Genomic DNA, 25,836 nt, shown 5'->3' with positions numbered 1-25,836 from the left:
AAATCTTGAAAAAGGAAATCAACACAGAACTTAAAAAATGGCAAAACCTCCCATGCTCCTGGATTGGAAAGATTAACATCGTGAAAATGGCAATACTTCCCAAGGCTATCTACAAATTCAACGCAATACCTATCAAAATTCCACCCTCATTCTTCAAGGAAATAGAAGAGGCAATCCAAAAATTCATATGGAACAATAAAAGACCCCGAATAGCAAAAACGCTCCTCAACGGAAAGAACACGGCTGGAGGAATATCAATACCAAATTTCAAACTCTACTATAAAGCCATAGTAATCAAAACAGCTTGGTATTGGCATAAGAACAGACCTCAGGACCAATGGAATAGAATTGAAAACCCAGAAATGAACCTACAGACCTATAGCCATCTAATCTTCGATAAGGGAGCTAAAACAATAGAATGGAAGACAGACAGCCTCTTCAGTAAATGGTGCTGGCAAAACTGGTTAACTACATGTAGAAAACTAAAGCTAGATCCTTATATATCACCCTGCACCAGAATCAACTCCAAATGGATCAAAGACCTTGAACTCAAAGCAGACACTCTGAAAACATTACAGGATGGAATAGGAGAAACCCTGGGTCTCCTTGGCTCAGGCCGAAATTTTCTGAATAGAGACCCGGAAACACAACAAATCAAAGAAAGTTTGGACAAATGGGATTGTATAAGGTTGCAGAGCTTCTGCAGGGCAAATGACATAGCTAGCAAGATCAATAGAAAGCCCACGGACTGGGAGAAGATCTTTATTAGCCATACAACGGACAAGGGTCTCATATCTAAAATATACTTGGAACTCAAAAAATTAAACCACCCAACAACAAATCCTCAAAGAAACAACTGCCCAATAAGTAAGTGGGCGAAAGACTTAAAGAGAAGCTTCTCTGAAGAAGAAAGAAGGATGGCCAATAGACACATGAAGAAATGTTCAACATCCCTAGCCATAAAAGAAATGCAAATCAAAACAACATTGAGATATCACCTCACTCCAGTTAGAACAGCAAAAATCAAGAACTCTAACAACAACAGATGCTGGAGGGGATGTGGACAGAAAGGAACCTTACTTCATTGTTGGTGGGAATGTAAACTTGTTCAACCACTTTGGAAAGCAGTATGGAGGTTCCTCAAAAGACTTCACATAGAACTCCCCTATGACCCAGCAATCCCACTTTTGGGCATTTACCCTAATGTTTACAAAAAAGACCACATTAAAGCTACCAGCACAACTATGTTTATTGCAGCATTATTTACTAAGCTAAGATATGGAACCAACCCAGATGCCCCTCAATAGATGAATGGATCAAGAAAATGTGGTATATATACACAATGGAATTCTATGCCTCCATCAGAAAGAATGACATTGCCCCATTTGTTAGGAAATGGAAAGGCTTGGAAAAAATTATATTAAGTGAAGTAAGCCAGGCCCAAAGAAACATAGGTCCCATGGTTTCCCTTATTTGCAATATCTAGTATAGGTATGAGTCACGCGGAAAAAGCCAGAGAATGTGATGTTAGGAAAACGAACCCTCAAATATGTATTTTAATGTTTTTGTTTCTTTCATGCATGTGTTTCTAACGCATTTATAAGATTATTTCTTGGTTGCTTTGTATGTCCCTCCCCCACAGTGTAACCCCTGCTTTCACTATATTTGATGTCAGTATAACATGTGGAGGAGATGGGGACAAACAAGTCGTTTAAGGATTCAGGTGGACCTGTTGCAACAATGAGAAGTACAAAATGTCATGTCAAAACCAGCTTTACAATGTCGGTGGGGGGGGGGGAGGGGGGGTATGATTGGGTGGGGGGGAGGGGGGAGGCTGGGAAGGGAGGTGAAGGGTAAACAAAGGAGGAGGCTGCAATGCTTGGTAAGAAATGTATGCATTATCCTGCCCATGTAATTGTAACCCCTCTGTACAGTATGTTCTCAAATAAAATAAAATAAAATTAAAAAAAAAAGTTGAAATTGACATGGAGCCTTTCAAAATTAGTTTATATTTTCTTTGCTATCAGCAAGAAAACTCTAAAGACTAAGAGTGTGTCTGCTTTATTTACTGCTTAATCTTATCATAGATAGCACACACTGAAATATAGGAGTTTGGGCCAGGGGTTGGTGACTCATATACGTAATCCTAGCTCCTCAGGATTCTGAGATCTAGAGAATGGCAATTAGGAGCCAGTTGGATGCAAGACTCCTTCTCCAAAAGGCGGGCTGGAGGCATGGCTCAGTTGGAAAGGTTCTCCCTGAACAACAAGCTAAGCAAACCAGAGGCATTAAGTTCAAAACCAAAACCAGATGAAACAAGTCATGTATTTTGGATGGAATTCCGGCAACAGTGAATGACAAAGGTGAATTAAAATGGATTTTGGTGATATTCTTTATGTCTTTAAGGGATGGACAAAAAAGTTAAGAAAATGTATCAAAGTAATTGAGTAGGAAGAGAAGAAAGGAGTCCAGGTGGTGCCATTGAGTCTGGACAGGTGTGTAAATCACAACCGGTTTTGGAAGTGAAGTGAGCATGGAGAAGTACATACCTGGGTCATGATGTTAATGGCCTTTTATCTTAGGGCTTTGGAGTTCGCCCTGTAGTTAGACTTGTGCTTTGACAACATGAAACATGTGTTTTAGTAAGATCTAAAGGCAGCTAGGATCCATATAAAGTACCTTTATGGCTTACTCTCAATAGAAATGAGTACCTATCTAAAGAAAATGGATTTCTCCATGGTTACTCAACCTTCCTTGGATGTATTCTTACCCCTAAGCCTTTTTGTCCTTTAGCTCCTATGAAAGAAGAGTTGAATATTTTATTTTAGAACCATTTGTAGGTATCGTTTTCATTTAAAAATCCTTTATAGGCTAGGTTCCCAAGTCATTTTTAAAAAATAATTCCTTGCATTGATTTACCCATAGCTGTTTACAGCTTAGATGGTTTTAAATGTCTCTTTGAAAAAACACAGTTTCTGGGAAACTGGGTTAAATTTATATTATAGGTTATATGAGAATACTCTTCAAATTCTCACAATTTCAGTACCTTGATTTTGAATTGGAAAATCTTCAGTCCTAACTCCTTGCCTTTGTAAAAGTTCACTTACTAAAGGTAAAGTTCTCCTAGCTGATACCTTATTGACTCATACCTCTTACTTAATACATAGATTTCACTTGGAAATGGAAATTCTTTCTATTTCTACGAGCTCAGTTTAGTCCATTGTGGGAATTGTTTCAGTCTGTAGCATAAGAAGTGCATGTTTAGAAAGCATAGGGGAAATTGAGATGTTCGGGTATTTGTTTGTTTGTTTTCATGACACTTGAATGTAGTTTGGAGGTTCATATGTGCTTGCTTTTTTATTAGGTGATCATCTGTGCTGGGTACTGGTGGCTCATGCTTGCAATTCTCGCTAAGCAGAAAGCTGAAATCTGAGGACCGTGTTTCATGATATTTATGACATTCTTGTCTCCAAATTAACCACCAAAAATCTACAAGTGAAGCTGATCTCAAACCTTGAGCAAAAAGATCAGGGACAGTGCCCAAACTATGGGTCCACCCCCACCTTCCTTACTGGCACAAAAAGATAGATGGAAAAGAAAGGAGAAGGGAGGGGAGGGGAAGGGAGGGGAGGGGAAGGGAGGGGAGGGGAAGAGAGGAGAGAGAAAAGGAGAGGGGAGGAAAAGAGAGAAGGGGAGGGGTGAGGAGAGAAAACAGAAAGAATCCCCATTTTGTAGTTTAAGATTCTTCCCTACCTTTCTCCACTTCATCTGTTCTTTATTCCTGCATTTAACATGAGTTCTGTGTGAAATTTAGAATTACTGCTGTGTTTAGAATGGTGAATATTTTTAATTTTTTTTAAGTAAGCTGGTTGATTTAAATACAGACATTTACAGAATCCCTCTGCTCCTTTAAAGGACAAAATGCCGTTGCTCTATCCTACAATTCTTTCAAGTTCCATTATAGGAGTGATCTTAAGAAATGATTTTGCCTATCTGACTACATTTATTTTGAATTCTGTTAATCAGAAAATGAATTATGTATTTCTGTCCATCACATGAGACCACTAGGATAGACACTATGCCCCGGTGGGTAGGGCTTGGCTTCTGATCTCAATGAAATCAAGTTCTCATAACAACAGAAAATGCACGATAGAAAAAACATTTGTGCTGGCTCAAGAGCTTGAACTCAGGAACTTACCTCACTTGAGTCTCTATCTCCACTCCCACTTGAGTCTCACCACCACTCCCAGGTTTTTGCTGGTTAATTCAAGATAAGACACTCAAAGACTTTTCTGCTCTAGCTGCCTTTAAATTATGATTCTCAGATCTCAGCCTCCTACTTAACTAGGATTATAGGCATGAGTACCAGAGCCCAGCTATGATGAAAATTTAATGAGATAAAGCTAATTTCTTATTGATAAACATTTATAAGTTGTAGCACATCTAATTAGGCTGCAGTACTGATAAGCATTCAAAATGATTGTATGTACAAATGTGCAAAAACTCTGCATATAATTAAAATGTACCTGTGAAATAATGTTGCTTTCTTTGAAATTATACAGAAAATTATAAAAGATGGATGAGTAGACATACATTTATACAGTTTCCTAGGAGGCATCATAAAAAGAGAGAAACATTTTTTTATTCAACTCTTGAATACTTGGGATTTACTACCTTTATACATGTATTCATTCCATCCATTTATTTATATGTTTTTTAGTATGAAAAGTATGTGTCCATTAAAGATTATAGCTATGATTTTCTTTTTTTGTATCTCTAATAAAAAATTCCATCTTCTATATTTATCTAGAAATATGACAAGCAGAGCTCAAATAACTGCTCAAGTTGAGGATAGTGCCTGGGAATGAAAATGGAGGCAGGACTGGAATGGTCTGTTTTGTTCAATAAATAGACTGCTATTTTTCAAGAATATTCATCTTAGAATTTTTTTGTTGATATATTGCCTTTCACTCCATAAGGTTGCTAACATGTGGTTCTTAAATCAATTGGTGCTTCTTGTACATGCTGATGCTTTCCATTTTCTGGGTCAAAGAATTATTTTTATTGAGCCCTGCTGTGCCTGGTGAATATTTTGTGTTTTATCTACTTGAGACATCAATTTTCCCTATTTGAAACAATAATATTACTGTTTATACCTTATGGGGTATATATTTTCTTCAAAACCATCCTTTCAGATAAGAAGAGAATCATCAGTGGAGTATTCATGCCTTGGGCCTATAATCCTACATACCCAGGAAGGTGAATCTGAGAATTGTGGTTTGAAACCAGCCTGTGTAGACAGACCAGAGAGGCTCTTTTTATTTATTTTTTATTTTTTTTGTCGGTCTTGGTGCCTGAACTCTGGGCCTAGGAGCTGTCCCTCAGCTTTTCAGCTCATGGCTCACACTCTACCACTAGAGCCACAGCACCAGTTCTGACTTTTTCTGCTTATATGGTGCTGAGGAATCAAACCCAGGGCCTCATGCATGCGAGGCAAGCAATCTACCACAGAGCCACCTTCCCAACCCCAGGCTCTTATCTCTAATTAGCCAGCAAAAAGACAGAGTGGAGATGTAGCTCAAGTGTTCCAGCCTTGGGTAAAAAAGCCAGGTGAGAGCAAGAGGTCCACACATAACAGTAATAGCAAAAGAAAATAAAAAAGAGGCCGGGGGGCGGGGGGGGGGGGGGAGGAAGAGAGGGAGGAGGGGAGGGAGGGAAGGAGAGGGAGAGAAAGAAAAGAAGAGAAACAGAGTGAAATAAAGAGGGAAGAGGGGAGGGAAGGAGAGAGGGAGAAAAAGAGACAAAGAAAGAAAAGGAAAGAAGGAAAGAAAGAGAAGAAAAAATATTCTTAAAAATCCAGATTATTAATGTGTTTTCATTCTTAAAATAGAGACATGATCCTAAGATGATTATTGCAGCTGTAATACAATTTCTCAGAAAGTGATTTGGTCCATCTTATTTGTAGGCAAATAATGGTTATCTGTTTTCTTTTTCATCTCTGTGGGACTTTTTTTCATGTAAGACTATTTTTCATAGTAGAGAATTATGTATGAAACTACATAAAAACAATGATCCATTATAGGGGATCAAATTAGGAACAAATGTGCAAGCTATTATTTTTTTGAAATATACTATTAGTTTTTCCATATTTCTTATTTATATTCCCTTGCCAATTTTGGCTTAAGTGACAAAAGTTAACATGGGTTTGACACCTATCAGTATTAGCCATATATCTGTTTATTCTTTTAAAGCATTTGAAAGATCTCATTGGTTGCTTAGTTTTCAATTCAAATCTTAACCTGTGACCAGAGAATCACTACAACAATATTTTAATGAATACTAACTCTGTTTTGCTCCATCCCGAGATTATGAAGTCATCTTAAAAACTACTTAAAACTCATTTCCTCAGGATGAACTAATGACTATCCAAATTATTAGTGCTTACCTATTATATTATACTTTATAAACATCTTATGGTAAAGATGTTTGATTAAAAAGGATATGTAACCTTTACCATATACGAAAGGTTTTCTAAATCTAAACTATATTAATTTTGTGTGGTAAGAGGCAATTTTTACAATGCAAATTTTAAATTCAATCTAGAGTTTGATAGTTTTGCATCTATAAATATATATGTATCTGTCAATCAGGCAGTGGTGGCTATACCTGCAATCCTACCTACTCAGGAGGCTGAAATGTGGAGGATTGTGGTTAGAAGCTAGCCTAAGCAGAAAAGTCCTTGAGATTACACCTCCAAAACAACCATCAAAAAGCTGGACTAGAGTCATGTCTGGATAGGTAGAGTAAAAGCTAAGTAAACAAGCTAAGTGAGCATGATGCTTTCAACTGTAGTACAAGAAGAAGAGTTATATGTGTCATGTATAGTGAAATTGTGGGGGGAAAGGTACATATTTCCTTCTAAACCTCATGCAGATATACTAGAGGGCCATGTCAAAGGACAACCTTCCAGAATGTAAGTATTTTAAGTTTTAAAGAGTAAATCAAAATAAATTCCTGAGCAACAATCTTTGCTGTATTATTTGTTTCTTCAAACTGACAAATCCTGGAATCTGTTAGATCACTGTATGTGTTTAAATATTGGATTTCAGTGTTTAATATGTGGTTTGGAAAACTAGAAATACTCAACTAGGCTAGCAAACAGTAATTACTCCTTCATAATTACTATGATACTTTATTGCCCTGCATTGTTATAATTATATTTTAAATACTATGCATTTGCATGATAGACCATAATTTCTTCTAATACATTGTAAACTGTGGCTTATAACAACCTCTCACTTCCACAAAGGCCTCTTCTTCATTTAGTCTCTGTCTTAACTACTGTTAAAAGAGACTAAGCAGAATTAATTGGCACCATAATTCTGCAACATGGAAATTGCAGGCAATACAGTATTTCTGTGTTCCTAAAATCATCTCCTATTCAGAGGAGTTCATATTTAACAATAAAGATGTATTCTTCCTTCAGTTTAGTTGCCAGCTGGTCAGTCATAAAGCAATCACATCAGCACTAGGCCATACCCTGAATCAACACCAGGACTTGGCTTTGAGGTTCCAAAGGAACACAGTGAGGTTATATCACTAGTTCAGATTAAACTACAATTGTCTGTACTGGGTAGTCCCTGTATCTTTCTGATTATATTCATAATGATTATTACCCATTTGTTATTACCATTATTTTGTCATTCATTTGCAAGTTCAGTAAAAGTTCATATCCATCATTGTTACATTTTACTATTAAGAGAAGTATATGTCTATTCACATAGCATTGCTACCAGAGGGTGGTGACTAAGGTGAAGATCCCAGGTTCTTGAGATCTCCCACAAAAATATGAATGAAGGCATCACACAAATGTACAATGGCAAAGCAAGGAGTTTAATAGAAAGAAAAAGCAATGGTAGGCCTGAGCTATATGAAGAGCAATGATAGGTAGGCCTGGGCTAGATTGCTCAAGAGCAAAACACGAGGTTAAGAATTTTATTTTCTAGGATTTGGTTTGTGGAAGGAGTTCATGGTAATGAGAGTGTGCTGATCTTAGGGAAATGAAAGATCATGACTTGGCAGATTTCTGGTAGGAATCTGCACATGTACAAGGTTGCCATCCCATGGTTTTATGTATGTGCATGAGATTCAGTGTATATGCAGGAAGCTTTAAGTATCAGTTTGTTGGACAAAATTCAGGCTAAGGACAAAAGGAGTTCCACAAACATGTACTTCACTTTGGTTAGAACTGTCATGGAGTTCTGCCCTCGGGAGAAGTCCTAACCACAAGATGACCACTAATTGCCCAAGGAGAAGAATCCATGAGAGGTACTAGGAAGGACAGAGAACTAAATGATATCTCCAAGGTCATGTCTAGTAGGGAGGTCATATCTAGTAGGGGTGGTCAATTTCAGCATTCTTTCCCAATAGCTAACCTACCTCCATCAGAGGAGTTTTTTCTATCTTGTCTCCATTCACACATCTTTTCCTTGTGTCCCTGGAATTACGGTGAAGCATCACTGATGGAAATAAGGTCCACTCTGAACCCCAACACTGAGGAGGGTCAGCTTGGGAACTGGCTAACACAGATGGTGAGCTAAAGACTGTTGCAGATGGGGTGGGTTTTGTATTTATTTATGCTGTATACATCCTTCTTCGCCCTTTGGATACATTAAGTCCTGTAATTTTAAACAGTGCTATTTAACATTGTTACCATGAGAACAATGAGTCAGTTACAGAAAAGTTTTAAAAAAATAACTCATCCAGCTTCTTACAGCTAGTAAGTTAAGGAGATGGACCTCAAACCAGATAGACTATTAAGTAGATATAAATTAGTCTACCCAAATAAGGCTACAAATATATGAGCAACTTTATTTTATTCTATATATTATTAGAAAGAGTGTTCTGTATACCTTCAAGCATCAGTATTAGGGACAACAAGGAAAACTACTCAATAGAGAACAGGAAGTCTGACTCATGAAATACAAAGAATAAAAAGTATGATTTAAATAACTTAAGGAGAGATTGCACTCATAACTTCACGTTAGCTAGACATATCAGTGCCATGCTCAAATTCATGACATAAAAAGCTTAAAAAGAAAAAAGTGTAATTTTGGTTCAGGATTTCAGAAGTTCTAATCCATGCCTGGCTGGCTATGTTGTTTCTGGGTCTTGATAAAACAGAACAAAATGGTGGTTAACAGCTGCCTCTGCCAATGAGCATCGACTCCTTCTTGGGCCTATAAATGAACCAAGACGGGACAAAGTTCTACCCTTCATTATGCAGCCATCTTGGAATCCAGGTAGAACTAGACCACCTTCCAAATGTCAATGACTCTGATCCTGAGACAATGCGCTGATAGACCACCTGTGATTGACAAATGCCACCTTTAACCACAGTAATACATCTGTGACCAGGACTTTTTATGCATACCTCTCACCTCTTCCCAGTTCTTCCTCCTACTTAACAATAGGTCAAATGTCTGGGGAGATGAGTGGAAATACTACCTTTTCTCTTCCTAGAGCTGCCTACACAGTATAATAAGCTTCCCTTCATAGCCCTTCACCAGTATTTAACTTTTATCTGGCATATTGAAATGAGTATAGGTCAGTCTGGATCTGACCTACAAAATGCAGGGGTTGGAGATGGAGCTGGATCATGTTGAAGGAGGGTGTGTACGGCTCACGCCTGTAATCTTAGCTACTCAGGAAGCTGAGATTTGAGGATCATGGTTTGAAGCCAGCTGGTGCAAAAAAAAAATCCTTGTGAGACTCTCATCTCAAATTATCCACTCAAAAAACTGGTAGTGGGGTTTGGCTCAATGTGGTAGAGCACTAGCCTTGAGCTCCTGGACAGAACCAAGGCCCTGAGTTCAAGCCCCATGACTAACAACAACAAAAACATGTTTAATTAAGAGGGTGTAGTGGATCAAAATTATTTGTTTCATGGTAGATTAGAAGCAGAGATGGACGGTTAGGACAAGGAATTAGGTAATTAGGTGTGTCTTTCCAGGATATGCCCAGCAACCTAATTCCTCCAGGTAGGCCCCACTCCCAATAATCCATCAAGAGATCCATCCATTGATTAGATCAGAGCCATCAGTTCTCACTGGGAGGCTTTTCAGGAAACATGGATTCAAACTTTGGGAAATAACAGTGTTTTCTATGGCCAAAGTGTATTGCTACCAAAAGCAAAATAAAAATGCTGGAAATTATCAGGAAAGATTTAGGAACAAAGCAAGAAAGCTGACTTATAATACAAATATAAGATTAGTAGCCAAAGGCTTATGACATTACGGGAAAAATGAGATGAAGGCTAGGGAAAAGAGTGACAGAATTATTTCTCTCCCAAACACTGTACATGCAAGAGGACAATCACATTCTTTCCTATGATAAACTAGGCCACTGATGACCTTTCAGTCTTAAACTGTAAGATATGAAAACACGACTCTGTTCACAGATAGAAGTTCTTATATGAGCCTATTCAGTTTTTGGAATGTATTGCACAGAGATATAAGGATGCTGCTGAGCAGATAAAATGCTAGTCTTCCCTGAAGACTGGGAACTTAATGGCTTATTGCTACCTGGGTTTCCAGCAAGGCACTTAAATCTGAGAAGTTCTCCTCACTTATGAAATAGAGAAAAATACTAGTTACCTCATGAATTAGTGGAGGATTATGAAAGTAGAATTCTTGGAGAAACTTTAGTCATTAGTACCAATGAATAATCTCAGTTATTACCACACACAAAATGTTCTTTCCTTGGATAGTGGTCTTTGGTATTTATTTTTGCTTTTAATTCTGTATCAGTCAACACAATGAAATTGTATGTATTTGTAGGGGGTGGTTGTGCATGTGTGTGAATTAGTAAGTGCTAAAAATTTTCTTGACACAGGCCTCCTCCCCCAGAAAGTTGGATCTAGTTTCACTGGAGTGTGAAATGTAAGGTGCTTCTAGATTTGTTTGCCTTTTCTGAGAAATTTGTAATTCTGCCAGTGATGAACCCACATGTTAGCTTGACATCCCATTTAATGGATGGCTGTACCTCAAATCTTCAAGATGCCAAGAGAGAAAATGATCTGCAGAGAGAAATGATTTACATAGTATATAAATATTCCATTTTGAAATATTGCAAAAAGTTTTCTTACTTGTCAAGTATCAGGACACAATGATTGTATTTTAGCCTTCTGGAATAAATGCTGGTGGAAAGGTACCAACCATCATCATACATTCTAGGATGCAGTCTAGTGATTACCGTAGTTTCACAAAGGCAAGGAACTTAGCTGCTCATTAAAGCACACACTTAAAAGGCATTTCTGTTTAGCTAGGCAAGAATTAATGCTCTTTATATGCATTAGTTCCTTCATTTTCATAGGATGTTGAAGACCCCAGTAGATTCCTGAAAGTGCCCATAGTACCAAACTTTACGTGTGTTTTTAGAAACAGATATTTTTCTATAATAAAGTGTAATTTAAAAAATTATTCACATAGTTATTGAGCTCTTGTGATCCTCTCCTAAGAAAATCCTTCTTTGATGCATGTGATAATATAAAGTGATGCTTATTGAAATGAACCTCGAAAATGGAAACAAGACTTTTTTATTATTATCATGCTATTTGCATGTTTTTTCTTTCCTTTTTTCTTTGTCTCATTTCCTTTTGTCACTTTATTTAATTTCTGCACCTTATATCTTGAATATAAATCTATCTGATTAGCAAGGGGAAGGGGAAGCACAGCAGTGAAATTCACTAGACACTATGTTATAAATGAACCATACAACTTGGGGGGGTGATATGGGAAGAGATCGAGGGAGTGGGTAACACGATTCAAAAAGAAATGTACTCATTACCTGACTTACGTAACTGTAACCCCTCTGTACATCACCTTTAAGTAAATTTTAAAAAATCACACACAGTAAATATTCACAATTAACCAAAACACAATTGAAGACAGGCACTGATGGTTCATGCACATAATCTTAGCTATTCAAGAGGCTGAGATCTGAGGCCCATGCAGACAAATCTGAGAGACAACTACCTCCTTGACCAGCAAAAAGTCAGGAGAAAAGTTATGGTTTAAATGGTGGAATCCCAGTCTTTAGTGAAAAAGCCAGATGAGAGCACAATGCCGTGCATTAGGAGCCCAGTACTATCCCAACACAAAGAATTTGGACAAAATACTGTCTTGGAAAGCCAAATTCTCTTTTTCAATACTAGTTTACAGTTACCTGTTTGAGGATACTATTTGTAGATACCTGTTTGCCTGTATTTTTTCCCACTGCTGATTTTGGAGACAATGAATGTTCTATAATGACTTATGGCTTCACTGAATTGAGCTAATGCTATTTAGGGGTAGGAACAGAGAAGAATGGATATGATCAATTGTATGAGTTGTTTCTTAAGACAATGGTGCTATCCATTTCAAAATCTTAATGATAGGAAGCAATAAAGATTTCTTTAGTTTATACATCTGTGAAATGCTGTCACCTGAACATACGTGGCGGACTACAGGACGGTTTTGCACTGATGCTGCTCTCAGATGCATACTTACAGGCCTGGGGATTGTGCTGACCATTGGGTCACTGGGGAATGGCCTTGGATCGGATATTAGGAATGACTCTTGTCCATCTGCTTCTTATCCTCCAGCAGTGGAGCCTGGGAATGCCTACATAGCTACAGGGAGGAAGAAGCCTGGTATTTAAAGATAGTTCAAACATTTGCTAGCATTCCTTTGGCCCAGGCAATCACATACAAATCAGAACAAAGATAAGAGTAAGGGAACTGTACAACATTTCCTGGCATATAGTGAGGACACAGGCAAAGCTAAAAACCTTGATCCACTACTACAGTTAATTGATAGCTGGACATTTTTTTTTTCTTAACTCAGGGTCTGGGTGCTGCCTTTGTACTTTTTCTGCTCAAAATTTTACCCTCAAGTGCTCTACCACTTGAGCCACAGCTCAATTTCCAGCTTTTTGGTGGTTAACTGGAGATAAGAATCTCATAGACAATGCTTGATAAGAAATGTACTCATTATCTTGCCCATGCAATTGTAACCCCTCTGTATAGTATTTTCACAATAAAAAAAAGAGTCTCATAGACTTTCCTGCCTGGGATGGCTTTGAAGTGATCCTCAGATCTCAGACTTGGATAGCAAGGATTATAGGTATAAACCACTGACACGTGGCTTGGGCACATTTTCCCAATTGATGAGCAGAGGTGACTAGTTTTGTTTTTTAGGTTGTAAACTTAACAAAATAATGTTGTTTTTCTTCCAACAAACGAACAAACTAACCTTTTCTGTGGTTGTTGTAATGTATATCCCAAGTTTGATAAACCAGTATGACTTTCTTTTCCAGCCAGGTATGTGTCACCAATTATCAAAGTATAATATTGCCTTATTGGAGTTTTTTTGTTGTCATTTTTGTTGTCATTTTTTTTGGGAGAACTGTTTCAACATATTTTAGTCTGGCTACTTATTCCCAGGAAGTAAATTTATTAATGACATGGAGTCTTCCATGGTGGTTCATAACTCATGAGTTCTAGTCATCTCCTTTCACTACCAGAACCTAAGATTTGTATTGTTGCCCTTCTACCAGGGAGCAAAAATTAGTAGAAAAAAAATCAATTGATTCATGGCCGGCACTGAGCAAAATAGAGACTTACCCACTCCAAATTGCCATCTTGCAGAGCTCAGGGGTCTGAGGGACTTGCTTTCCAGAACACAGTAGCATCTCCTTCCTCACAATGGAAGTAGACCTAGATCTCAGCCCCCTGGGCAGCATCTGCATCGTGTCTTGAGAAAAACGCATTATATATTTCTTTATGCAAATCATTCCTGGGAGCTGAGGAAAGGCAAGCCATTATACAGGCTTCTCATTAGAAGTTAGAACACCACCAGGAGAGAACTAAGTTGTTTAAAGATTAGAGAAAATCCTAGGGAGGGGAGCTGAAAGACCGACTTCCCCAGGGAGCTGCTCCATTACATTGGCTATATTTTCTCATATATGTTCGCTTAATATTCTAGTAATTGTTCTCTCTGGGATTCTGAGTAGGCTTTACTGGAAAATTGGGGTGGAAAGGGTTGGGTGGAAGGTCAGTTTCTAGCCTTTTTGAAACTGCAAAGGATTAATGAGGAAATAAAGCTAATTTGGTGGCAATTTAGCCAAATCTCTCCCTTTTTAGAAACAAACTGCCAAGTATCCCTTTCCAAACTTGAATCTTCCAGTTTCTGTAATACAGGAACAGTTGCTTTGAAGGAGAAATAATCAAACACAAGTAAGTACTGATTATGAGCCTGTTTCTAACTTCATTGCTAGAACACATGCTTGCTTGCCTCTTCTAAGAAAAGTTCATATTCTGCTTCAACAATATTTATTATACTCTTTTATGGTCTGCCAGTACTTTTTTGAAGCCCAGCTAGAACAGCAGCCAACTAAGTTGAGATTAAAAAGGGGCCAAATAACTCTTCAGAACTGAGATGTTACTTCAAAAGATACTCCTTACAAAGAATTACTGTGTGTCAAATAATCTAAGGGGGATTTGCTGATGTGGAATTGGTTTTTATCTTCCCAGCCCCGAGTGAGCCTTTGCTGTGCAAATTCGCTGATGGAGGACAAAAGAAAAGACAGAATCAAAGCAAATACACCCAGAATGGAAGGCCATGGCCCAGAGAAGGAGAGGTGAGTTCAGACTGAGAAATTTTGCTCAAAATTTTGGCAGCAGACTTTTCTCAAAGGCTTGCCAGAGCAGACATTTGGAGCCTGAATAAACTTATGTCTTCTAGAAAACAAAATGAAATAAGAATAAGAATCAAATAAGCAAGCCAGGATGAAATTACGTAAGAAGGAATATAAGACTTAACAATTCAACCTCAGTTTTCTGTTTTTAATCAAACTTGCACCCAAAAGGAACTCACAGAAAGGTTAATCCACCAAAAATGGATCTGTCATTATGCAATAATGGGCATAAAATAAGGCATCATACATATAAAGAAAATATAGTATTGAAAGAAAATCAGTATTGAAAGTTGAATGTTACTTGCACTATATGCATTTATGAATGATAAAAACAACGTTCTGAATTTCACAGTGAGTTAAAGGAGAAGCATTTAAGTTTCCTAACACAAACTGACAGAAGGGAATGCTTATGAATCCAGTAATGCTTACAAATGGATTCTTTTTGGTTACTTCTTTTTTGTTAAACAAAGAATGGTGTCTGGACATCCACGAGTTTGTACATCCTTTGTGAAGTAGGATGGAAGTGTGAATGACATGAGTAAGTGCCATTTTGTATCAAAGCCATAATTTCAACAAGCAAGCTTTATTTAGTATTTCTAGTCAAAGAACCCACTTCACCCAATTATCGTGTAAGAAGTGCTGTTCCTGAGGCAGCATTTTATACTTTCACATTGACAACAGTTGTAAAAAGGCAAGAAGGATGGCATTTTTCTTGGCCAGTTCTTTAGCCCTTTTCCATTTTCTGATTGTCATCTGCTTTGAGTGTTTCCACATGGGTCTCAAAACTCCTCTTAAAGTGCATAGTTACATTCAAGTACTGTATAATCCATAACTCATTACTTCATGGTGTGAAAAGCAGGAATCTCAAAGACCATCAGAAGCTAATAGGAAAAAAATGAGTTTTCACATTCTCCACAGTTTGCTTTGAAAAGAGGCTGGGGGAGGGGAAATGGTGCATGTATCTTCAAGCATGGAGTTTTATGCACCAGCAGCCATCCTCACTGCCTCACTCACCAAATCTGTCATACAAAACATCCCTAATGGAGAAAGACTCGTTTGACTTCCACGTTTGTTTGGATAAGATGCCTGATGACTGGACATATCTTTGAGTCATAGACCAGCACCTCAAATCCCAAGACTCCAGTAAGGCCATTAGCTTTAATGAGGAACACTTCGGTTCCAGTCTCCTCAGGGTCTTGTGGTATTCCCTTCACATCTTAGATGGCAGTTGCAGTAAAAACATTTTACCTGAGGCTACATTTATTGGGAACCAAACCAACAAGCATAAAAGAAAGGTAGAGTTAGAGATGCCACTGATTCTGTATACAGAACTAGGGTTTGTGGTGGAGCATATGAACATACCATCTGTACTACTACATGAAAGCATCATGGAGTCAAGCTATAACCTAGACTGCTTTATAATTGAAATGTTTATCTTAGAGATATACTCCTAAATTTTCTATTCGTAGTCTTCTTTTTTTTTTCTTTTTCTTTTTGTCGGTTGTGGGGCTTGAACTCTGGCCTTAGGTGCTGTCCCTGAGCTCTTCAGTTCTAGGTGAGTGCTCTACCACTTGAGCCACAGCGCCACTTCCGGTTTTCTATTGGTTTATTGGACATAAGAGTCTCACCGACTTTCCTGCCTGGGTGGCTTTCAACCACGATCCTCAGATCTCAGCCTCCTGAGTAGCTAGGATTACAGGCGTGAGCCACCCATGCCGGGCTTTTCATAGTCTGTTTAACTGTTTTAAAATTATATCTCTAAGTAGCTGTAAAAAAAGGGTTTTAATTGAACATATCCGTTTATGAGTAGAATGAATTTTGATCAATGTCACCTGTTTAGTCCTTCTCTCCTACCTCTCCCAACTACAACCATCCACTCTAGTAACCTTGTTCCATTTTCTCATATGTACACTGCATATTGTGACTGCATTGTCCCAATATTCTTCTTTTCATTAGACTTTCCTCCCTCCCCTTGACTTTCCCCACTCCTGACAACACATTTCAGTTTCTTAGGCTTCATTTTGTTAAACTGTAAGTCAGTTGTTGAAAGGAATTATACCAGTGGAATCCTCCCCTGCATATACCAGACTTTATTCAGTTTGAGTATACATGCATCTATCTATCTATACTATAAGTAATATATACATATATGTATATAGATTATACATGCATATAGTGTTTATAGTGTATACATATATATACATAATTTCATATACTTGTAATTTTACTATTTAAGACTATAAAATTTCCTTTTACACTATGGGACTATAGTAAATTTATTAATGACCAATGGAAATCTATTCCAAGTGTGCATATTTGGAGATAGTAAAAGATCAGGAAAATAAATAGCATGCAGTAAAAATGTGATTATCAAATATATTGATTTGAGGATCTTTATGTTAATTCATATACTCTATGATCTTATAAGTACACAAACCAAAAATACTAGTCCATATTGCCTATGATTCTATTAATTCTATTTCTATTCCTCCTTGAATTATACTTACTAAAATGTGTTCGCATGTCTTATAAAGTATTATATAATATCCAAATAATCCTTTAACTTCCATATACTTGTCAATTCTAGTTAATTATTGCATTGATTCTAAGAAAACATGCTTTTATTATTGCTTTTCCATGTGTTAATGATTAAGAAATTCATTCATCTTTCATAATCAATGTATCTTGCAAAAACAATCTGCAATATTTTTGTATGCCACCAGGGGTACTTCTTAAGGTAACACTTGGTGTGAGGTATCTGACTACACTGATCTCATGAGTTAAAGTAAAAATCCCAGTGAGGACTATAGGTCTGATTCTTCAGGAAGCAACTTCTCTTTCTCCTTCCTTGATCCAGTCATCAAAACTGAGATGCATACTTCCCTTAAGTCCATTTGTGATGAATGTTTTTGTCTTCAGTACCTGTCATACTACAGCTGGCACCCCAGTATCAAAAATATACCCTCTTGGGTACTTTGTTTGCTTGTCTGTTGTTTTTCATGTCTGAGAAAATTATATGCCTTTCAGTCATTTTTCTCTTAAAATTAAAATAAGAATTGTAAAATAAAAGATACAATTTAACCTATTCTTCAAAATTTGAGAGTTGTAGCCAAGATACTATTTAATTTTTATTTCATTTGAAAGTGATGAAATCAAATAATGCGCAAAAAATATTTCTAATAAATACTTTGGACACAAAACCAGTAGAACTGCAAGTACTTTCGAAGGATACTAACCAAAAATCGAGGGCATAATTAAAATTGGTTTATTATTTAAAGCTGCTTTTTTTGGGTGGTGTTTTTATAGTTCTAGTGAAATTCATTTCTTTATTTTAGAAAATCTAATACAAAACAATCTTTGCACACATAAAATGATGTAAATCCAGTGAGGAAGCTTCTAATCACTTGGTACTTGGTACTTAATTAATTGTGAGTCACAGTATCTGCTCTTTCTTTAGGCAAAGTGTTGTTTAACTTTGACCTTGATGAGCTCTTCCAGGTGATTGGTATGCAACAAATCAAAAGCTCCTGAAGAGGAACTTACAGTTTTGAACTCTTTTTTTCCCCTAACACACTTCTAGTGACTACCAAAAGGTCATCATATTAAACTCTACCTCAATAATAAAAACAGAAAATGATTATAGGAATTTACCTCTATTTGACTTGATCAAAATGTGACTGATGACAATCCAGTCCTTCAGTGAAAATAATTGTAAAGGAAAACCCACAGTTACTATGTATTAAATACTACCTCCCTGATCATGACGCACAAATACTCACTGGAACTTGTATGTATATTTTTATAAACTTTTCTTGACTGTATTGTCATTAATTGGATCAAGTTTAAAAAAAATTAGGAAGTTTCCATTAGTGTGATATGAATTACATAAATTCTGAAATTTATTTTGATGTTACTGGTCTTCGGATTTCCCTAAGAATTTTTAAGTGCAAGTGATTGCTAAAGTATATGAAGATGCCAATCCCTGTGGACATCAGCAAAAATCCCAGCTACTTGGATAGCACAAAGTGAAAGGGCCAAGGTTTGAGTGTAGCACTGACAGATAAAAATTTAGTGAGACCCTATCCCAATAAAGAAGATGAGCACAGTATTCTATAATTGGCATCTCTAATCTCAGTTATGCAAAAGGCATAGATATAGGATCAGAGTCTGAGGCTACTGATTAAAAAAAAAAAAAAGAAAACCCAACACCTATCTAAAAAATAGATAAGAAAAGAAAAAAAACTAGGTCATCAATTTTATCACAGTCAGCTGGGACTCTCCCATACAAAAAAAAAAAAAGAAAGAAAAAATAACATTGGTGATAACAGTTATTTTGGGAATAATACACTTTCCAGAAATGTTTTGCCACAGACAAAAAGAATTAATTGTACTGAGATGTTTAGTGAAAAGCCCATGGTTTTATTTAAAAAATAATTAAATGATATTTGTTTTTATCTTATTGACAGTTCTCTGCTAGAGTCAATTTAAAAGCAATGAACAATAATCAACATTTTCTATTTGGTGTTCTGATACTATTTTTCCTCACTATGGAAATATTTAGAAATGTTTTCTTCGACAGTTTTGATTCAAAAAATAAACTAATGAAGTGAAAGTAATACTGTTAACAATCAACACTCAGACCCCTGGGAATGGTTTAGACATTATGCCGAACTAAAAATGAAAACAAGTTTTTCTTGGGATTCAGTCAACTAATATTAAAGCTTGAAATCTCTTTACAATTCTTAAAGAACATTTCACATGAAGGATGACAATGCAGTATTCCTTAAAGATATTTTATTTTAAATATAAAAAAGTTGTGCCAGGTGCCAGTGGCTCATGCCTGTCATCCTATCTACTCAGGAGGCTGAGATCTGAGGACTATGGTTCAAAGCCAGCCTGGGCAGGAATGTCCGTGAGACTCTTATGTCCAATGAACCACCAGAAAACCAGTAGTGGCGCTGTAGCTCAAGTGGTAGAGCACTCACCTTGAGCTGAAGAACTGAGCGACAGCACCCAAGTCCAGAGTTCAAGCCCCACGACCAACAGCAACAACAAAAAATTGTCTACATCCTTACCTGCAAAGAAAAATGCAAATCAGAACTACACTAGGAGTCCATCTCACCTCAGTCAGAATGTCACTCACACACACACACACAAAAAAAAAACAAATAACAAATGCTGGCAAGGGTGAAGAGGAAAGAAACAAAATCAAACCCTATGCATTGCTGGTGAATTGTAAACAGATATAACCACAATAGAAGTTCATAAACAAGTTTCTAAAAAGAACTAAAAAGGAATCAACCTTATAATCCCACCATAGCATTCTCTGGCATATAGTTAAAAGAGTATGAATCGATGTAGAAGAGAGTTACTTGCATAGCACACTTATCGCAACATAATACCCAAACTGTGGAATGAGTCTAAGTGCACAACAACCAATGAAAGAATCAAGAAAGTATAGCATCTATCTATATACTATGGAATATTTCTTAGCTATAAAAAATTAAATTAGGGCTGGGGATGTGGCTTAGTGGTAGAATGCTTGCCTAGCATGCATGAAGTCCTGGGTTCGATCTCTCAGCACCACATAAACAGAAAAAGCTGGAAGTGGCACTGTGGCTCAAGTGGTACAGTTCTAGCGTTGAGCAAAAAGAAGCTCAGGGATGGTGCTCAGGTGTGAGTTCAAGCCCCAGGACTGGTAAAAAAAATAATTAAATTTTGTTATTTGCAAGGGTATGCATCCACACTGGAGATCATCATGTTCAGATAAGCCAAGCTCAAAAATGTCAAGGATCATATTTTTATTCATATGTAGAATCTATACAAGGACGATAGCATCAATAAGGTATGTTTATAAAAGAGGTGGTCTAGGATAGGATCAGATGAAGCAAGAAGGAGAAAGAACTAGGTTTTGGGGGATGAAGAGGACCAAAGTAATCACATATGTAGTATAATTTTAAAAAAAAACATGACACACAAAAGAAGTGGGGAGAGGAGACATGAATTACTAGAATATAATAGGAGACTTGTTCAAAGTACTCTAGCCATATCTATGGAATGATCACAATGAATCCCTTTTGTATTGTTTTTTATAACTTTTTATTGTGGAAATACTGTACAGAGGGGCTACAGTTACATGAGCAAGGTAATGAGTACATTTCTTATCAAGCATTGTTGCCTCCTCCTTTGTTTTTCCCCTACCATCCCTGCCCTCCCACCTCCACAACTACACTCTCCCCCCTTCATGCCTAGTTTGTAAAGTTATTTTTTCAACATAGTGTCTTGTATATCTCATTGTTACAATGGGTTAACCTGTATCCCTATTTAAATATTTTGTTTTTTTCCTTCCCCTCCCCAAATTATACCGACATCAAATACAGTGAAAACAAGAGCCCATGGAGGAGGAACATAGAAAGCAACAAAAAAATCACATGGTAACTTATAAATACATTACAAACAATAGAAAGAAAGAAAAAAAACACTTGTGTCCCTATCTGGGGGTTCATTTTGCTTAATTTCTTTTCTACTTGTCCCAGACATATACTAGTTATTGCAAATAAGGGAAACCATGGGACCTATGTTTCTTTGGGCCTGGATTACTTCTAATATAATTTTTTCCAAGTCTTTCCATTTCCTAACAAATGGGGCAATGTCATTCTTTCTGATGGAGGCATAGAATTCCATTGTGTATATATACCACATTTTCTTGATCCATTCATCTACTGAGGGGCATCTGGGTTGGTTCCATATCTTAGTTCTGGTAAATAATGCTACAATAAACTTAGTTGTGCTGGTAGGTTTAGTATGGTCTTGTTTGTGATCATTTGGGTAAATGCCCAAAAGTGGGATTGCTGGGTCATAGGGGAGCTCTATGTGGAGTCTTTTGAGGAACCTCCATACTACTTTCCAAAGTGGTTGAACAAGTTTACACTCCCACCAACAGTGCAGTAAGGTTCCCTTCTGTCCACATCCCCTCCAGCATCTGTTGTTATTAGAGTTCTTGATTATAGCCACTCTAACTGGGGTGAGGTGATATCTCAATGTTGTTTTGATTTGCATTTCTTTTATGTCTAGAGAGGTTGAACATTTCTTCTTGTGTCTATTGGCCATTCTTATTTCCTCTTAAGAGAAGTTTCTCTTTAAGTCTTTAGCCTACTTATTTATCAGGCAGTTGTGTCTTTGAGGATTTGTTTTTGGGGGATTTAATTTTTTAAGTTTCAAGTGTATTTTAGATATGAGTCCCTTATTCGTTGTATGCCTAGTGAAGATCTTCTCCCAGTCTGTGGGCTTTCTATTGATTTTGCTAGCAAGATCCTTTTGTATTGTTAATGTGCTCTAATAACATTGTTTTTTCTTAAAAATATCTATTAAGTGCATTTTTATATGCCTATTTTACAGACTTCTGAATTTAGGAGGTCTATACCATTCATTACATAATACAGTGATATCATTCATAACTACAGAGCTATGGCCCTGCCTGGATATGTCATTTTGAAACCTTTAAAGGATATGAAATACTGTCACTGTGTACTTTAATATTTCTAAATTTGTAGGCCCCATTAATGCATCCACCAAATCCACTATTAGTGAACTAGAAGTTAGGTTGTCAGTTATGTCCCAGTCAGTGATTAGGTGATTTGTTATGATTTCCAACCTAGGTCATTCATTATTTCCAGACCTGAAATCAACTTGTTGTCAATGATGGTTTAAAACTTCCCAGTGCTGTAAGGTTTTTTTTACCTTGTTTATTAATATTAGTAAAATTTCTTATAAAAATTTCCCTTCATTAACATTAGTGCATGAAAGTCTACAAAGATAGTGTGGGAGAATAGGAGTTCCCACACTACTGAGTCCACAGTCCTCTATAGGGTAAGTAGATACCTTGATTCCAATCTCTTAGCCTCATCCCTAGTGAACTCTGGGATATCAGGAATAATGTCTCATTCTGACTAAATCACAACTAAGATAAGATGTCCCATGTTACTAATATAATCATTATAATCATATTGTAATTTTAGGTGAGTGAATGTGTTCTGAGTGATACTTTTTGGATTTTTGGATTGTGTTTATTTTTTGCACAAAGATGAGTACACAGATGTGACAGTGCAATTACTTCAATCCTATTTTACTAGTCATCATCATCACAAAGGCCTTTGTTTCCTCATCAGCTGTGACCTCATGTGGTATGTTCTGGGGACAATGAGGCCAAGGAATTACTTCTTTCCTGTATTTCCTATAGGAAATAAGAAATTGTAGGACTATTATGGGCACAAATGTTCTTAATTGTGTTTGAAAATGATTTCTGTAAGCATAATTTTAAAAAGAGTAACAACTGCAATCAAAGCATCTATTCTGTCAATAAGCTCTTATTGATTGATTGTCTACTACTTTGGACACAAGGGACTGGACCATAGGGCTGTGCTGTGAACACAGATCCCTCTTCCATGAGATCCTAAAGTGACAAAGATCTTCTGCAAGGTTGCAGATTAAAAACAGAATGGAAAATAACAATGTATGGAAATCAAATAGTGAACTAACAACTGGCTTCATACAACAGTGGTATAAAATCAAGACCATGATAAAAAAAGAATAATGGCAGCCACAGGACATGCTTCACATTTAGCTTTTCTGAAACACTGCCTGTGTCATTCTTTAAGAGATTGAATAACTGAGATATACATTTTTATTCACAAACCAGAAATGCTTCCCACGTTGGAAAATTTGCTTCACCATGCTCCTTGCTCAGTGAATTCCCCCTTGTGCCCTGGGTGCTGAGAATGATGTTCAAAGAAGCATCTTTGGCTTTGTGAAGTCAAAGCTCAAGTCCTTTTCTGTTGTTCATACTGCGAATCGTAATCCTTCTGAATTTCAAGACTATCATTCGCCCTCTGTGATGAGCTTGATACTATGCCCTGTGCCTTTTCATGACTTTCCGGGCACTTCTAAGTTAAAGGGATATGCTCTAGAATTTAACCACATATTCCACAACTTCCAAGCTGATTGCCAATGCTGCGCAAATTCTCTAAGTCCATCAGTTTACTTTCCTTTCCAGCAGTATGAATATCATTAAACTACATATTTACAAACACAGGGATTGAATGATGAACAGAGGTGCTGAACACAGTTCTTGGCCTGCCACATTTGATTATATTTCATGTCACTGCAATAATCATCGTAATAGCATCAACAGTTACTCTGATTATAACTAACTATTGTACTGACATCAGCAGGACTCAGGGCCTTTTTGACTTGAAAGCCAGTTTTGCCATGTTTCTATGAGTAGAATGGTTGTATTCCTTGGTCTTCAATCTTTTGCTATGGCGGTTTATTTTTAAATAGGAATAACTTTTAATGATATAACATAACTTTGAAAGATTTATTTCAGGATCATCATTTAGTTGAGTTTTTCTTATGTAATAAGGCACATTAAAAACAAAGCACATCCACATCACATCAATGTTTTTAGAAGACTGTATTTCAAGGGAAGAAACTTAGCATTGAAATTATCAGTGCTTTCCAAACTTCTATCTAGTTTTCTCTTGAAGGTCATGAAATCAAATTAAAGCCAGAAGCTGGCAGAAAAGTCAAGGACTTCAAGAAAGTCTTGAATGGGAAAGTTGATGGAAATAAAATGAAGGAAACTAAAAGAAAACATGAGCTATTGCTAGAATATATGAAAAGATGAAGTTATTGCAAAATGACAAATTTAGTATGTTTAAAGAGAAAGAGGGTGAAGTGTTAAACTTATTCTGGCAAACATATCAAAAAATGGTGCCTGGGAATGTGGCTTACTGGTAGAGTATTAGCCTGGCATCCATGAAACCCTGGGTTCAATAAACAGAAAAGTGGTGCTGTGGCTCAAGTGGTAGAGTGGTAGCCTTCAGCAAAAGAAGCTCAGCGGTGGTATTGAGGCCCTGAGTTCAAGCCCTAGGACTGGCAAAAAGAAAATCCAAAAATCGGTACCAATGAATGTTTAGACATTTTGAGGAGAAATGAAGTCAAAGTTTCCATTATATAACATATCAAAAGCTGGAATGGTAAAATCCAGAATCAGAATATCTTAGATCATTTTCTGTGGAAGTGGGAATATTATATAGTTTAGTTCAGCACTGTTTCCCATCTGTGTCACAGCATTTGTCAATCAGTTGCTCCATTTTTATTGTGTGTATGTATGTGTTTGTGTGTGAATGTGCATGCACTAGTACTGGCTTGAACTCAGTACTTCAAGCTCTTGCTTGGCTTTTTCTCTTAAGGCTGGAGCTATACTACTTGAGTCCACACCTTGATTCCTGCTTTTTGTTGGTTAATTAGAGATAAGATTCTCATGGATGTTTATACTTGGGTTGGGTTTGAACCACCATCATCAAGTCTGAGCTATGATTACAAGAATGTAACAGCAGTACCTGGCCTTTTTTTTTTTTTTTTAACAAAACAAATCATATCTATCACCATTGCCAAGTACTAAAAATAGCTTTTTAACCTTGAACTAAAGGAGTCTTGATCTGGAAAAGAGCTATTGGTCAATATAATGCACACTACACTTAAACATTACATTAGCCAACACCACCAGATGTGGTTTTATTCTCTCATATGCTTTACCTGCCATTTAGAGATGAGGCTCACGGTAAACAAACCTTCTAATCTTGAAATCCCTTTCTTGGCTCAATAATTTGAATTTTCAGTAAGTCGGCCTGTAAACCTCCTTTGTTAAAAATTTTATTTTCAATCTGCTAGAACCAATGTTAATTAGTGTGTGATCATTAAGGATAAATAGTTTATCTGCTAAGTCCCTGGCATTGTGAAATTTTACGTGGAATATATTTTAAGTGGTAATGAGTCCGTCCTCAGCCTGGCTTGTATTACGAGAAAGGAGATGGGGTAACATATTTCTTGGAGAAGAGGTAGACATATGGAGATTAGAAATATATGTAGAGGTAGAAATATGTGCTGAGCATGGGCACATGGAGGGGTGGTAAGGTCGTGGCACATGGTGATGCAGCAAAAATGCCCAGGTCTCGCCACATTCTCAGTACAAGGGTCTGTACCCTAGGCTGGCTTCAGACTCGCTATGTAGCTCAGGCTTATTTTGAACCCATGATT

General features: G+C 36.9%; 1 protein-coding gene across 1 annotated transcript in view; it reads left to right on the top strand.

The window, feature by feature from the left end:
- Positions 1–25,836, top strand: part of Rbms3 (RNA binding motif single stranded interacting protein 3) — a 743,920-nt gene that overhangs the window by 594,103 nt on the left and 123,981 nt on the right. The window contains exon 7 of the mRNA XM_042666502.1: positions 14,573–14,679. Within this exon, the coding sequence (XP_042522436.1) occupies positions 14,573–14,679 (107 nt within the window). The remainder of the gene's footprint in view (positions 1–14,572; positions 14,680–25,836) is intronic.

This window comes from Dipodomys spectabilis, unplaced genomic scaffold (assembly GCF_019054845.1).
Source record: "Dipodomys spectabilis isolate Male_0828 unplaced genomic scaffold, ASM1905484v1 ptg000365l, whole genome shotgun sequence".
Taxonomy (NCBI): domain Eukaryota; kingdom Metazoa; phylum Chordata; class Mammalia; order Rodentia; family Heteromyidae; genus Dipodomys; species Dipodomys spectabilis.
This window is presented reverse-complemented; position numbering and strand designations above follow the sequence as displayed.